The 15,652-nt window shown below is 42.5% G+C and overlaps 1 protein-coding gene across 2 annotated transcripts in view; it reads right to left on the reverse strand.

Moving 5' to 3' along the window:
• The window catches only part of pkp4 (plakophilin 4), a 62,939-nt gene that overhangs the window by 1,864 nt on the left and 45,423 nt on the right, over nucleotides 1–15,652 (reverse strand). For both annotated transcript variants that reach the window (XM_034134691.1, XM_034134690.1), the window contains exons 11-21: nucleotides 14,603–14,816; nucleotides 7,439–7,622; nucleotides 6,577–6,694; nucleotides 5,695–5,886; nucleotides 5,026–5,199; nucleotides 4,770–4,920; nucleotides 3,601–3,793; nucleotides 3,049–3,133; nucleotides 2,609–2,726; nucleotides 2,363–2,503; nucleotides 1,534–1,598 (exon numbers count right to left, since the gene is read on the reverse strand). In XM_034134691.1, coding sequence (XP_033990582.1) covers nucleotides 1,534–1,598; nucleotides 2,363–2,503; nucleotides 2,609–2,726; nucleotides 3,049–3,133; nucleotides 3,601–3,793; nucleotides 4,770–4,920; nucleotides 5,026–5,199; nucleotides 5,695–5,886; nucleotides 6,577–6,694; nucleotides 7,439–7,622; nucleotides 14,603–14,816 — 1,635 coding nt within the window. The remainder of the gene's footprint in view (nucleotides 1–1,533; nucleotides 1,599–2,362; nucleotides 2,504–2,608; nucleotides 2,727–3,048; nucleotides 3,134–3,600; nucleotides 3,794–4,769; nucleotides 4,921–5,025; nucleotides 5,200–5,694; nucleotides 5,887–6,576; nucleotides 6,695–7,438; nucleotides 7,623–14,602; nucleotides 14,817–15,652) is intronic.

A 15,652-nucleotide genomic window follows, 5' to 3' on the forward strand; every position in this document is an offset into this window, starting at 1 on the left:
GGAGTTCCGTCACTTTCAAGAACACATTTTTTTGTTCCATTCTTTAAACTTGTTGAGAAGATGATGACACATCATTCAATGACATCCCAGCAGTTTCTGAAAAAAGCACTATTGTCTGGCAGTGAGCTAATCAATCTCCATCCAGCCCACATGACTCCAGCCACAGATGCAGCAGAAAACTGCCTCGAGGAAAATGGGATAAATCCAAAAGATAAATTGAATTTGTCTGAAATAAATGGGGTGATGACTGTATTCATGCATTAACTGGTCTAAATGTGATCATGTGAAGGGCACAACTCTCTCTCTTGCTCCCCCCCCCTCCCATCTCTCCCCTCATGCCTCCTCATACTGTGCCTGTAATCTGAGTGGGCACACATGGACGTGTCCCGCAGTGACAGGTGCCTGAGACGAGCCCGGACCATCCCAATCCCAGCAGTCACATCCACTCTGCTCAGACAATAGCTGATGAGCTGGGTCATTCCCAGCATCGCCATTTATCCACGGTGGAATACGCGTCAGTCTCTTTGTATTAGTCTAGTGGGGTGGAAGAGCCGGTCGTCCTCGCCAGGTTTATACAGGCAGTGGACGGCTCTCAAACAAGGGCCGTGTACTATCACTACCAAACACTTCCTGGAAGATAACAGTGGTTTTGGAATGTGGTATCACAGCTAGTTTTCTTTTTCAGTCTAAACAATGAAGGCATTAAAAGATTAGTAGATTGTCAAAATAAACGATTCATTTCACCTAGCTGACCCTTTTATCCCAATAAACCTACAATAAGTGCAATAAACGATAAATATACAAACTTAGAACAACAAGAAAAGTGCAGTTGTATTTGCTTCAAAGTGCTGTTGCAGTTTTCAAAGAGAAACTCGTTCCGCTATTTTGGAGCCAGGATAGCAAACAGGTGTGTTTTTTGAGAGTTACCTGGGTCCAACTCGCAGTGAGGGAGTAGCAAATCAATTCACAAGAAATCCAATTCATTTAATTTTGTTTCAGTCATTTGTCAAGCAACAATGTCAGACAGTTTCTTATTCAGGCTGCTGTTGTTAATTAGATCATTTTTATACAGACAGAACAAGCCATTAGAATGTATCACCCTAAGCTAAGGGAATTTTATTCATTATTCACAATTTTTCACATGAAACAATCATTAGTTGCATCCCTAGTACCAAACTTTACTTGGTTTTATTTTTGTTTTTGATCCTTTTACCCATATTTACATATTATGAATGCCACAGTGACAAACCCTATGCAGCACCTTGTAGTGCCTTATGTTACATGTGTTATTGTTACATTTAATGTGATTGCTATTATGTTATGTGACTGCAGGGGGCGCTGCATGTTGTTCTCTATACATTTTTGTATAAATGATTCTCTATAAATAAGAAAACAAATACACTTAAAAATACACTTAATTGGTGCAGTGGGAACAATCTCATAAAGGAAAGTGGCAGCGTTGAAGAGCAGACAAACCCCTGGCAGATATAAGTGAAGTATAAACAAACTTTTACTCAGAATGGACATATTCACCTGTGTTCTCCTGGGCTCCTCTCTTGTGGGGGATGGGTAGTAATATGGAGAAGGCTTTCCAGACCCTAGGAAAAAAAGAAAATTCAATTGAGTGGGATGCAAATACACTTCATTACAGATCATTGAAACAGTCTGCACGTCCCCATTGGGCAAATGTCTGTATTTAGATAGAGAAGGATCAAGAAGTGCTGCGCTGCGCTGAGTGAGAAATAACACCAAATAACAGAGTTGGCAACCGCTGTTCTGTTGTTGGCAAAGCCCATGGGATGGGTATTTCCGTTGGCACTATCCAATTGGTGGAATCCTGAAACTCAATTTCCATTTCGCTGTGCAACTCGTGGATTGCTGAGGCTGCGGCTCATTCTGTTTATACCCCCCCCCCCCCCCCCTCTGCTTCCGCCAATGAGCGTAGGCTGGCAAGAGCTCTCATTTGGCTGCAGTATGTCTGTGCCCACTCACTTCCCCTGTCTGCATGCTGTGACTTCCTAACAATGGCACCATTGTAGAGTGTCCGCCACTGTCATGCCAGTTCACTGTACTGCTGTGCAAACCGGCTATGAAGTGCTCTGAATTAAAATGACTGACTGTCTCAGGGCTGGCAGGCTTTAGTGGAGGTGATAAGCGGGATCTGTCTTGGCAGGGAGACCAGACGGCCATGGAATCAGCTTGGAGTGTTATGAGGGATAAAAAAGATAAAGTCCTGCACGGACAGGACCAGAGGGTAGCCTGTGGTTACAGTCTGCTGCAGATAGTGGACGCTGTGTGTGGTTTAAAGACTAATAATATGCAAACTGTAAGGACCTTAAATAGCTTTCACATGTTTAAATACCTGTATACTGTTTTTTATGGATACTGTTGTCCCCTTGGTGGTTATAAAATTGCATAGTCGATTGTGATCTCGGGTAATCTCTGATGGTGTCTCTATGCTCTTTGATGCCCAGTATGGCAGGAGACGACGTGGCACTGGCAGCTGCAAAGAGAAAAACACATTTTTACAATAAATTCCAGAGGTTTTCCTGCTTCACTGGCGGAGTCTATTTCTATCCTGCTGGGTCTGTGGGAAACTAGAGCCTACCATGGTGGTTGACTGGGGACATCTGAATGTTGCTGGTGGGGAGGGTGGGCTGGGATTTGAACCGGTCTCTTTCAAGTGTTGACACAGGAGTGAGGAAATGGTTTTGGTTCCATCCATCCTGTTAGGAAGAAGAGAGACAGGAAATGTGGTGGTTTGTATTACTAGAACAGTGTTTGATTTTGTAAAACTCTGGAAAAATAACTTTTCATTGGTCACAGAGGGAGTATTTGTAAGACTCCTTTGCTGTGTGGTCATCAGTAGGTCCGTATCAATAAAAAGTACACAAGACATGTTTAAACTAGTACCACCATTTCTCATTTAAAACCTTTTATAGTGTTTCCTCTCCTTGCTAAATGGGTAACTCATTTAATGCTCATAGAAAAATAATGTTATTGACTTTTTTATTGCTACCATCTTTTCATCAGTCCCAATGTTCTTACCTTCTTATAGATGGTACGCAGATCCCGGTACAGCCACAGTGTGTTCAGCACCTGAGCAGAGGCTTTAACCACCTTCATAGAGAACCTGGAAAACAGACAAAAACATAAACATATATTTTTGAGTGTTCCCAAATCACTTAGGCCTCACTATAAATCACACTATAAATATTACAGGACAATATGTTTGAAAGGAGAGAGTGTCCTTAGTGTTTTTAACCTGGAACATTACTGAATATATAGCATTTCAGAAATAGCTGCTGGTTCATTATTCCACAGGGACGAAAAACCTCAATGCACACGAGCTGACTTCCCTCTGGCTACAGCTTCACCTTCTCGGAGCATTTCAATATCTGTGTGTGTGTGTGCTTGAAAGTGTAATTGTGTAAATCTCCCACTGTCCAATGTCCAGGACAGTGTGTACAGTCCATCCTGTTTGTGTGTTTGAGTAGTGCATTTGAGCATGTGCACATGTTAGCGAGGGTTTGTTTGTGTGTGTGTCCTCTGCACCCTCACTTAAAAGTGTCTGAACAAATACACGCTGGTGTAGCCCACCTGTCTCCTCTGCCCTTGGTGATGTTGACCAGCTTCTCGATGCCGCCCGTGTCGGCGAGGGCCTTGGCGTTCTCCATGTTTTTGCTGGTGACCTCGTGCAGGGTGCAACAGATGGCCGCCACCGTCTCGTCCGACAGCAGGGTGGTGTTCCCCCCGGGGAGCCGGTTGACCAGGTCCCTCATCGCGTACTTCCCTGTGAGAAAAGAAGGGAGGAGTGAGGCAATGTATTTTGACATACTGTAAAGCAGGTGAAAAGAAGCTCATGCACAGAGGGAAGACATACATACATTCGCAGTATTTAATTTTTCTATGTCACATAATGCATACATTGATTTCTGCCACTGTGACCTCCACTTTATTGGTTCTCCCCACATTGTGAAAGATATAATTATTCTGCACAAGACTGCAGCGAGGTAGGCAGTTTTCCTAAATGACATTGCGTTATCATTACAAGGACGTCGGTGTGTGAGCATCCTGATGATAACAAAATTATTGTTTCCCCTATCTCTCCTTCAGCAGAGCAGCTCAGCTGAAGGACCTGCATACATGCAGCATAAACTCACTCACACACACACACACAACCAAAAGCACCTTTCACACAACACTGCAACTCCTCCCCATCTGCCTACAGGCGTCACCCCTGCATTGCTGGAAATATAACTCCTCATTAATTCCACACAAAGATCACATCAAAAACGATTTTTAAAAATGTTTTATGGAACAAAGAGAGCTGGAGTGAGATCAAATGGAAATAATAACCTGGAGTTTAAATGTTTAAAAAATGTTCTAGTTCCATTTCTGTATTTAATTTGAACAACAAAGATTTTAAACACATTGTTCAACAGTGTTCCTGCTGTCAGTAGCCCCATTATGCAAAGCATGAAACCGTTTTTATACAAATAATACAATACATGTCCACAATATTATGTGTCTTACATTGTCCTTTGTATGTCAAAAAACGTTTGATACAAGTTGTTACTGGGCAGTGAGATCAAGCGTTTGTAAAGCACAATACTGTATATTTGTCATGTTATATGCCGCATCTGAGCATGTAGCCAAAGCTGCTGAGCCCAGGGGAGAAAAGCATTTATAATCTACATATTTGTGGGTCCTCTTTTTCAACTCACTCAAATCAATTACAGTGTGTGGTGTTTGAAATTGTGACTGACCTATGAGCTCCTTGTTCCTGACGTCTAGCGCCATGTTTCTGAGAGCAGTGGCAACAGAACACACCACCCTGTCGTTATCCATCCGCAGCAGTTCCACCAGGATGGGCAGTCCCTTCTCCTTACGCACTGCTGCACGGATGTATGCTGCAAACTGTACACACACAAGCCATTAAAACGTACAATTGATTGTTTTATGGTATACAATAATAGTAAGAGTACGTTTTTGGGTGTGCTTGGGTTCTCCACGTTACTGTACCTTCCAGTTGCCGGCTGACAGGTTCTGAAGGGATCCAGCGGCGCCCTCCAGCGTGGCGGGATTTGAACTCTCAGCCAGCAGTGTCAGGTAAGGCTTAACCACCGCAGGGTGCCACAGCATCTCTGCACCCTTGGGAGACTTGGAGAAGCCGGGGATGGGTCCCACACCGTCCCACTAAACAAACAACAACTAAAGTGTTTAGTCCGGGATCTGATGCAGACTATTTCTTTTTGTTTTTCTTTAAAAAGCATCAAATGTAAAACAACTATTCATAAAAAGTGATAGAATACCTATTGCAAATAAGGCAGGGAAGGCTAAAAAAAAGAAGAGTCTTATTCAAATGTAATCATAAATAGATAGTGCTACATAATAGTGCAGCAGTTTAGGTGTATTTATAGTTTTAATGGGAAAGAATACCTATGATCTTGTAGCATAATGAACCATAATTCCTTGTTTGAAAGATGTTACTATACACAATGAAGCACACACAGGTTGCCACTAGATGTTTTTATATGTGTCATCTGTACCTCTTGCAAACATTTTATCGATTTCTCCTGCTGAAATGTCCATTAGGATCCAATCTCCATTAATATTGACTTAGACGTTGATTACATTTGGACAAATCAAACTCATTGCTGATTTGAATACTGCTCATAGAACCACACTCACTGTGTCTTCCGGTGAGCCCTTTTTTTTCTTCTTCTTCTTCCTGCCCCAGCAGCTGGAATCCACTTCTTTACTGGGCGTCTCGCTGCCCAGTAAGCCGTCAAGCTCCTGCCCTTCAATGATTCGGGACGGGGGCAGCTCCAGCTCCAGACGATACGACAGGTTCCTCAGAGTGCAAATGCAGTTCTCCACAATCTGATGCAGGGCAGAAGGAGAAAGGGGTTTAGCACGGTTGTTAGCAGCGAGGTTTCTAAATCACCATGACAAAAGCTACAATACAATAAACTCTGAGCAGCACGCTATGTATCTACAGCCAATGTGTGGTACACTGACCAGCCATTGGAGGCGCAACAAATCAATTGGTTATGGAACCCAAGGGTCTCCAGTTAGAAAGCATATCTTGACCAGAGCAAATTGATTTTTTTCCACGCTGTTTGAGTTCTTTGCAGACTTCTCCTTACAGAATGTCAATGGGCATAAATGTTTGACATGAATAGGCCCAGTTCCCAGGGGAGGCGATCTCCTCTATACAGATGAGCCACTTGAATGTATTTTTGTCTTTTAAAGTGCAGATCCAGAGTTCAGATTTAATTTATACTGATACCATTGAAACATTTAAAAGTTACCAGGTCAATGAGCTATGATCTATTGGATTCTGAATGTTGTGAGTGCATGAGTTCATACATAAAGTACATAGTACAATAGTTGCTGCTGAATGCTGACTGTTCAGACACAGGAAATGAAAGGATTTAAACAGGGTTAAGGGGGATTCTTCCCCAGAGCATCATACCATGTGGCAGCATGTTTTGGCCTCGCTTAGTGTGAGTGTATGTGTATGTGTATGTGTATGTGTATGTGTATGTGTGTGTGCGCGCGTGTGTATACCTTGCTGTCGAAGTCAGAGGTGTTCACACAGGCTTTGATGACGTAGAGCAGTGAGTCAACTAGGCCCTCACAAACTCGCATCTGTTTTCTCGCCTCCTCACCAGCTGAACTCAGGTTCCTTTCAAGAAGAACATCACACACACAAAAATAAGGTCTTTGATTTGGGGCTTGCTCAACAAACAAATGTGCAAACAATACAGACAATAACAGCTGTTTGCGTGTGTCCCACTTCAGTGTGTAACCTGGCCTTTGCTATTCCCCTTACACCATCCATAATGCATGAAGTGTGTGTGTGTGTGGTCTGACTGAAGTCATTATAGGACTTTGCTGAGTAAATAAGGAATTAACAAAGTGAGCTCACCCACACACAGACCCTCACTCACACACACACACACTTGGATCAACAAACATTACCATGAAAGGCTTAACTTTAGATGCCTCACAATAGCTTCAAAAGAAAACTCCCTCGGAGAGAAGCTGGGAATATTACATCATTGTCTGTAATATTCTAAGTAATGATAATGACTCAGAAACAGAGATATGGGTGAAAACAAAGTTATATGACTAAACCAATTACTAATGCTTATATCATTTTTCGTTTGATGTTGTACATTAAAATCATTATTCATGATACAAAACTGTTCTGATATAATTTGTTACTCTTCATTAGTCTCTCAAATTGACTTTGTTGTGTTTATGTTTGTCACTCCAGCATTATATTATCTTACAAATCTTCAAAGACTACATTAACATAGTTATCTACAAAGGACCCTCATCATGAGCTCGTCCCCACATCGGATGTAATAGCGCGAGTTGTCCACATAGGGGTGCTAGTGCCCAGTGTGTTCTTCAGGTGGTTTACCTCAGACAGCCTGTGGTGTTCCTCAGCACCAGTGAGGAGTGGAACTTCAACTTATGGTCGTCATCGAAGGTGGAGCTGCTCCATCCAGAGTGAGGGATGATCACAGTGTTGGTCAGAGTCATTAAGGCGTCCCGGATGATTGTCATCTTGACAGTGTCGCATGACGACAGGTTCCACAGCACCCCTGTGGAGAATCACCAGCACACACACACACACACACACACAGACAGTTAGGAACGAGCACGCAAACTCCTGTTTATGTCAGCTGTCATGTGCAGTTAGGGTAACCCCACAGAGATACCAACCACTTGGGCTTTTAATAGCTCAGTGTGTGTGGAACAACAAGCAGGGACACACGCACACACACAAACAATGTACAAATGAAACAACAGCTCGAGCATCAAGGCATTCACATCAAATTTCATCTGAGTCGAATGTCCTCAGGGCGAAGATTATTTACTTTAGACGGGGGGGAAAAAGAAAGAGAAGAGCAGAGATCCATATGGCATAGACTCAGACGTTTTAAATGAAATATAAATAATGTAAAAGGATTTGGAAATCATGCCATCACTTCACTCAATTCAAAATACTTTGGGTAACCACTGATAATCATGCACAGTCCGGGCAGCTTTTGATGCTGCATCTGTCAAGGATTAGCCAGCATGTAGCATGTTCTTCTAATTAGATGCCTCTCGCTGCTAGGCTTATGCTGAGGCACAGGCTGACTTGTGCAGGGCACCAGCAACCTCGGTTGGGGGGGGGGGGGGGGGGGGGGGGGCTAACGCAGCACGTGCTGGAATCTAGTGTAAAGCCCCGGGGCTAAATACATGATACAAGGCTAATGCTTAAAAATGCTGCTTCAACAAAACTAGAGTGCATGTACAGTATGTGTGTTCAGTAGTCCAAATGTAGTAGCTTCATGACCTTTCTACTATGTGTGTGTCCAATGTTGCTATACTACTTCTAACCTTATTTAAATGTATAATAAAGTACATGACTTACAGAGAAGGGAATGCTATCAAACTAAACTCTGTATGTGTTTGTCTTGTATACAGCGACATCTCAACGGGAGCTAAATAATGATTGGCTTGTATGGCTTCCTTCTAACTTCACATTTTATTTTTTTCTCAGCACGCTGTTCCCCTTCCCTCTAATTGAACCGATGGAGACGATAATAGTCTATAATATAACCCAGGAGCCCAATTCAGACATACTGCTGGCAAGAAGCTATAAAGAGAGAAATGTGTCTGCCAAGCAGCGTCTCTTTGAGTCATTTAATCAAGAGCCAATTTGCTTACTATTATCCTTACTAACCCACACATCAAAGCGTTTTTTAAAACCCATTAAAATCTTTTATTTATTTTGACACAATATCAAAACAAATGAAGTGATATTTGGCTCTTGAAAGTTGACATATAGATCTTGCCAGTGGTGTATGTGTGGCTACATAGTGAGACACTAGCATCAGGCGGGGCTAACATCTCTGCTCTGCTCATGCAGCGGGAAACATTTCTATAAAATCCTTCTGTCGTGATCTGCTCTTTACAAATCCACTCCTGTGTTTGCCTTTCTCACGGGATACTCACACACACGTGGATTGCCCAGAAATAGAACCACTAATAATGCAGTGATAAATTAATACACACTTTCTCACGCCTGCTGACCAATTTCACTGTTCCTTTTCACTCCACAGTTCCACCCTAGTTCCTCAACACCCGCTCTACTGTCAATTTGTAGAAACTAAACCTTCTCTGCAGGATTTAAGACAGGTCCTGCGGTGACTGACGGTGAAATCAACAGGCAAATTCACTGAGGTGTGACTGACATTGCTGTCAGTGCTGCTACACTAGCGGCAATAAGTCATATCTGACAGAATACATGTGTGTATGTGTCTGTGCATCTGTGTGTGGACAACAGTGTATTTGCTCATGTTCTCAGGTGCCTTAGCCTGGCTTTGAAACATCGACCCAATGTAAACAGTGTTGTGACAAACCGGGCCAATAGTCAATCCAGAGAGCCAGAGGGAGAGGCTCTATACAGAAATAGAGAAAAGAAAAGAAAATACATAAGCTGGTCAAATGTATCTAACAGCTGTTGAAGTATTGATCCAAGAGCTAACTGAGGTAGCTCAGCTGTGGTGCTTTCTGGGGCTTTGATGCTCAATTTCAGATTCAGAACAGATTTTTCAAGAGTGACCAGTCCAAGAAGGCAGCATGGACAATGTCTCAACATTAAGCAATAAACAATAAAGCAGAAAAATACAATTGTCTACAAATGAATGAGCACAATATTTAGTTAATAAGCAATATAAAAAGCAGTTATAGTGTATAAAACAGGCCTTTTCTTCCTTGTTTTTTTATCTGTGTCCTCTGCCACAAGCAACACTGCAGGCTGTCAACACCGGGCACAGAGCCAACTGTATGTATAAAAATCACAGTGCAGAGTGCAACTTTTTAGTAGACATACTCTCATACATATTACGAGCACATAAAGAGGTTGCTTAAACAGATTCATTGTGGCACAAAAATGTGAGGCTGAATTACAGAAACAGATTCATGATGAGGTATATCATCTTGCAAAGGTGCAGAATGATACGTATTTTTATGACATTTTTGCTTTCATTGGATACTTGATAGTAAGAAACACAGGGCATGATGGGAAAGAGAGGTCTTTAAGAGACAACAAGGGGTGGTAACCCTTATACAAACGGCATCCAAACATTTGGAGCATATACAGCCAGCTGATTTTATATTCACCTATTTTTTTAGGCTATTCTACCAACACCCCAACATGGTCTTAACCCGCTACATGGCTTGTAAATGTCTGTATGTGCATGTGTCTGTACACATTACCAGCCTAAATTAAATTGCCGTTGTGTATTTATAAAGTTGCATTGAATTAAAAAGTTATGCTGTAATAATGACAATGACTCCAAACTAAAATGGTTTTGTGTGTCAATCAGTCAAAAACATTTACCGTAGCACATGCCTGCAGTTTCTCCATGCTTCTAGTATGTGTGCCTAACAAAGCTACACAATAGACAAACACTGTTAAATGTCTGTTTCCTTATATCTTGTCTTAAATATTTGTCCTTTGCTGTGATGCAAGGAACATTTTAGACTTGATCCGACAATAAAGTCTAATGGTATTAGACAATTAAACTTATATAGAAGAAGAATAATTGGGAGGGATGAAACCCTCTTTAATGGTCACACAGCACACACAGTGACATTTGTTCTCTGCTTTTAACCCATCTTAGTACCAGGAGTCTAGTACTAGGAGCAGTGGGCAGCTATTGTACAGCGCCCGGGGAGCAATGGGAGTGAGGGGGGAAGGGGGATGTCCGGTGCCTTGCTCAAGGGCACCACGGCAGGGCAGGAGGTGAACTGGGACCTCTCCAATTAGAAGTCCACACTCCATATTTAGGTCTGGTCGGGGACTTGAACCGGCGACCCTACGGCTCACCCTAAGCCCCTGAAAGGTCTGACCGCTTCTTTGAACAATGAACAACCACAGGTCAGCATATCATTGACTCTGTCAGGTGCATTAACTTGGTGGGCCATAAATTCATTCTTTGAAAATCTGCTGATCATTCAAAAAACCTCCCAATTTATTACCCTTTCAAATATTTGGGAGCTGAACTGAAAACGTGTCAATGCTGCATCGACTAACCCTCACACAGGCTGCTTGGTGTGTGCTTTTGAGGTTAGTGGGTGTTTCTCATTTTTCTCACTCATGCATTGGAAGTCAGCACATTGTTGCTTACAGCTATAACTGCATTTATTTATTACCGTTTTTATTTGATTAACAGGTCTTAACCTGCTTATTATTTGTTCGGCAACCAGGCAGGCCTATGGCCTATGCAGTGGTGTAGTGGGGATTTGTTTTACTGGGTGGACGGGGTGGACGGAGACACTATGGACGCGCTCGTGTACTGTCAACGGGGGGGGGGGGGGGGGGGGGGGGTACACTGTGGACCTCTGTGTCGCCTGCCAGCTCAACATGATGCCGTTTAAACAATATAATAATAAAGGGCGGTGCCGGCCGTCATGGAACCAATCCGGCCTTCCTGTGCGACTGTCACTCAAATGCGGGACATAGTCTCAATTTGTGGGACGCGGGACAAATAATAAAAATGCTGTGTGTGCAGTCCCACACAAAGCGGGACACCTGGTCACCCTACACACACACACACACACACACACACACGGTGCTGCCCCTCACACACACATGCTTCAAATCAAGTTGCATAAATGCTTGAGCAACGTTTTAATTACTGTGAAATCTGCCTATTATGTTGTCGTCATTATTACAACAAATACACACTTGCAACTGATAACACTGGCAATGATTTTATATTTATTAGACTGTTAAAAAAAAAATCATGCTTCAAATAAGTGGGGGTACGGTGTACCCCCGCGTCCAACGCCCACTACACCACCGGGCCTATGTGGTTTTTGATGCTCTTCTGATAGTGCATCGTTTGAGAACCAAAATAATTTTCAATGTAGGCCTACTACATATAGAGTTCACCAGTTCCTAGACAATTACGTTTTTATTGGAACAAATAATATATAATCTCCTGAAGAGCAGGACTGTGGCAGAATGAAATACAAAAAACACAATGATAACATAGTGTTACAGTTGCTGCTGACTCAAAAATCTTATTGAATTGGCATGTTCACAGATGACATAAAAAAAAAGAAATTCTGCAAGACCAATAAATGTATCTTTAAACAAACTGAGTTGCACTTAAGGCAACACAATGACTCCAACAAGTTCAAACACAATACAAACAGGAGTAAGAGTAGTGGAGTTTGCTAAAGTGGAGCCAAGATAAGTGGAGCATTGCTTGTGTGTGCTTGTGCTTGTGTGTGCTTGTGCTTTTGTGTGTGTGTGTGTGTGTGTGTGTGTGTGTGTGTGTGTGTGTGTGTGTGTGTGTGTGTGTGTGTGTGTGTGTGTGTGTGTGTGTGTGTGAGTTTCAGGTGTCCCCAGTATTGGAGCTGATGACAGTGCAGTGAGCCTTTTGATCTCAGGGGCGGTTTCAGGTCAGGGCAATAACCACAACAGCTGCTGGGAGACGAGGCAGGTAAGGAAGATCTTTTATGATTCCCCACAACATGACCTCTGACCTGAGCAGGGGGGGGGGGGCCTGTTCGTACAGCTTCTTCCACTGAAACACACGTGACACCTGGATGTCTCAGGAGAGTAGATAAGGATTTCCTCACTAGCTCTGACAACACTGATGCTGCTTTGGAGACGTTATTAATCTATATACACGTTTGCCATAACTGTGCTTTATAGGTAGGAAAGAGTCGCCGGTGAGTGAATGATTGCTGTCGGCCTCACTTTAGTGTGGGTGGGACGACCTCGCCATCCAGCTAAAAGCTCTTTGTGGATTGTTCTCATCAGCTGTAATTAACCAGAGGTGATGTAGCACTTACGACCTTTTCTAATTGCTCCCCATCCAGAGGCCTGCACTACCAATTAACCGCAGCAGGCTCTCAGGCTAGTGGATGAAAGGGGAAGAATCTTAAACAGAACTCACATTAAAGCCGCTTACTCTGGCTGGGCGGCACATCCATGCAACTTTTTGAAATGTAAATGAAGGGAGTTAAATCCATTGTAGTGGTCATCACGCTCTTACTCCTATGTACTTAAAGGTGGGGTAGGTAAGTTTGAGAAACCGGCTCGAGATACACTTTTTGTTATATTCCATGGAATGCTCTTAACATCCCGATAGCAATGAATATCTTAAGTACTTTGACAAAAAATCCATAACAAAATGTCATCTGTGGAAGCCGTAGTACTGTAAAAAGTACGACCAATCATTTTAGCCGGCCCGGCTAAAATAACTGGATGGCCTACCTGCCTGTCAGCCTTCCATCTGTGCACAAACTTATCTCGTGCCCTCATTGGTCATGTGCGCGTTCGTGTGTGTTGGAGGAGGGGCTCTGTAAGGAAGTGGCAGATTTTGTCCGGCTGTGTATTTTCAAATTCTAGCGCACTCAAGCTGGTTTCTCCAAAATTACATACCCCACCTTTAATTATAAGCATTAGAAGAAAAAAAAATGCTATATTAAAATGTGAATCTATTTGTGTTAGTAAGCAGACAGTTAATTGAAACAGGAAACTGAAGACAATATGAATATATGAATGGAAAGACAATATGAAAAGGCTACAGAGTGTTTTGTTCTGACTCCCACTGCTGGACTGTAACCCGATAACACATGAGCGGGGGCCGGAGTGGAGCTCAAGCAGCTGACTCAGCCACCTGGGAGCCAAATGTCTTGGCTAGCTTGTTTCTGTAGTGCTCCACCCTGATCCTAAACAACATGGATTTGTACCCTGTTTGCGGAGCTCAGACACACAAACACAACTGAGCTGCAATGCAGGGAGGAGGAGACTGACAACAGACTGTTCTCAGACGGAGCTGAATCTCTCCGCAGACAAATTAATAAAAGAATATGAATCCTGTTGAAATGTGGTTTAAATTCCTTGGATATATCATAAGCAGTTGTGACAGCAGTGGCAGCAATTTAAGAAAATGTAATTCTGACTCAGTATAGACCACGTAAGCAGTCTGTTTAATTAGTTGAACAGAATATCTTAGTTTACACCTCATCTCAAGGATTACCTATGACAGGAAGCATCAGGTTACCCCTCAGAGACTACACCAAGAGTCATGAGCAACCAAACCAAAACAGTGCAATACCAATCCCTCCTAAAACCCCTCCAGGTTTGTCAGGTATATAATCTTATGCACAATGTTCCTGTCTCGTCATAATCCTCCGACCTCTAATTCTCCAAGAAAGCAGTGACAATTAAAAAATAGATATCCAGGCTGAGATGAAAAATGAGCTGAAACTCATTATAAAGCTGACAATTTGGTGACTTTCCCTCTTTTAAATAAGTGTAAATGAAATGTCTTTGGGTTTTGAGATTTCCCAAATGTATGCATCAGTGATGAAAATACTTATTAAACAGGGTTAGTTTAAAGAAAGTGTGTTTTGCTTTTTTTGTATGCCAGATGGAGGAGCTTTATAGTGGATCATCATTTTGTAGAAGAGTGTAAAATGAGTTGGAGGGAAACAAACATGCAAAGATGTGTGGAAAGCTATTAAAGTGAACATTCCTTTTTATCCTTCCCACACGCTGACCTACCTGTGACAAGCTCCCGCACTTCTGCATCCACAGTCTTCCTCAGCAGGCGCAGCAGAGCGGGGACGCCTCCTGCGTTCCTCACAGCGACCTTGTTCTCGTCCATGGCTTTCCCGTAGACCAGGTTCCTCACTGCTCCACAAGAGTTCTTCTGGACGTCTATGACCTTGTGGTCCAGTAAGTCCACCAGATGTTTAATCCCTCCCAGTCGACACACCTGCGGACAATGTGAGTGAGATCAGGCGGGAAAACGATTGTGACCACCAACAGCATTTCTTCAGCTTTTAATATATACCTTTCAGAGCTAAATCATGCATTTATTCATGTGACAATAATCTTAGCACGGGGGAGTTATTCATACCGAGGTACAATTATTTGGAAAAGTGATGCAAATGTATGACCTCAGAGAAAAATCTTTACTAAGGATTAAAAAACGTAATTAACATTTTCACCTGGAAACAGAATGAAACGTAATAGAAGAAAAAATGCGTTATCCAAATAAGCCTTCTGCGTTTCATTGTATAGTATGAGGAATGTTGTGCTATGTCGACATTTGCCATGTAAGAATACAAAAATGCATTTAAACTGCTGCTGTATGTAGGCTATTTTTTCAATGGGTATGATTCAGCAGTGAGAATGTGTACTTTTATGTGTGTACACTTGCAGTAAAGGTTTCATACTCTGGGGAACATGAATGTCCTTGCACATGTTTTAATGTCTTAATTCTCTCAATAGTGGTGACAATATTTCAGTCTGGATCAAAGTGGTGGGCTGTCTTTCTGACCGACAGCTCTGCTTTAGTTTTGCAGCTCCAGCCCATCACTTCTCTTGGTTCTAATGACATTGACTCACCAAAGTAATGTCTGGGGTTTTGGAGCAGAACGAGAGCGCTAAAAATATGTCCCATAATGCCACATAAAAGAACGAGATTAGCCAGCGGATTTGGCAGATTAGCTAGAACATTATTAGGCGGTATAATTGCGATGGAAAACTGTGAGGGTGCACAACTAAAGTCGGTTTGGAAGGTCAAACTTAAAGCAGAACGTTTCTCTG

This window comes from Trematomus bernacchii, unplaced genomic scaffold (assembly GCF_902827165.1).
Source record: "Trematomus bernacchii unplaced genomic scaffold, fTreBer1.1, whole genome shotgun sequence".
Lineage (NCBI taxonomy): Eukaryota > Metazoa > Chordata > Actinopteri > Perciformes > Nototheniidae > Trematomus > Trematomus bernacchii.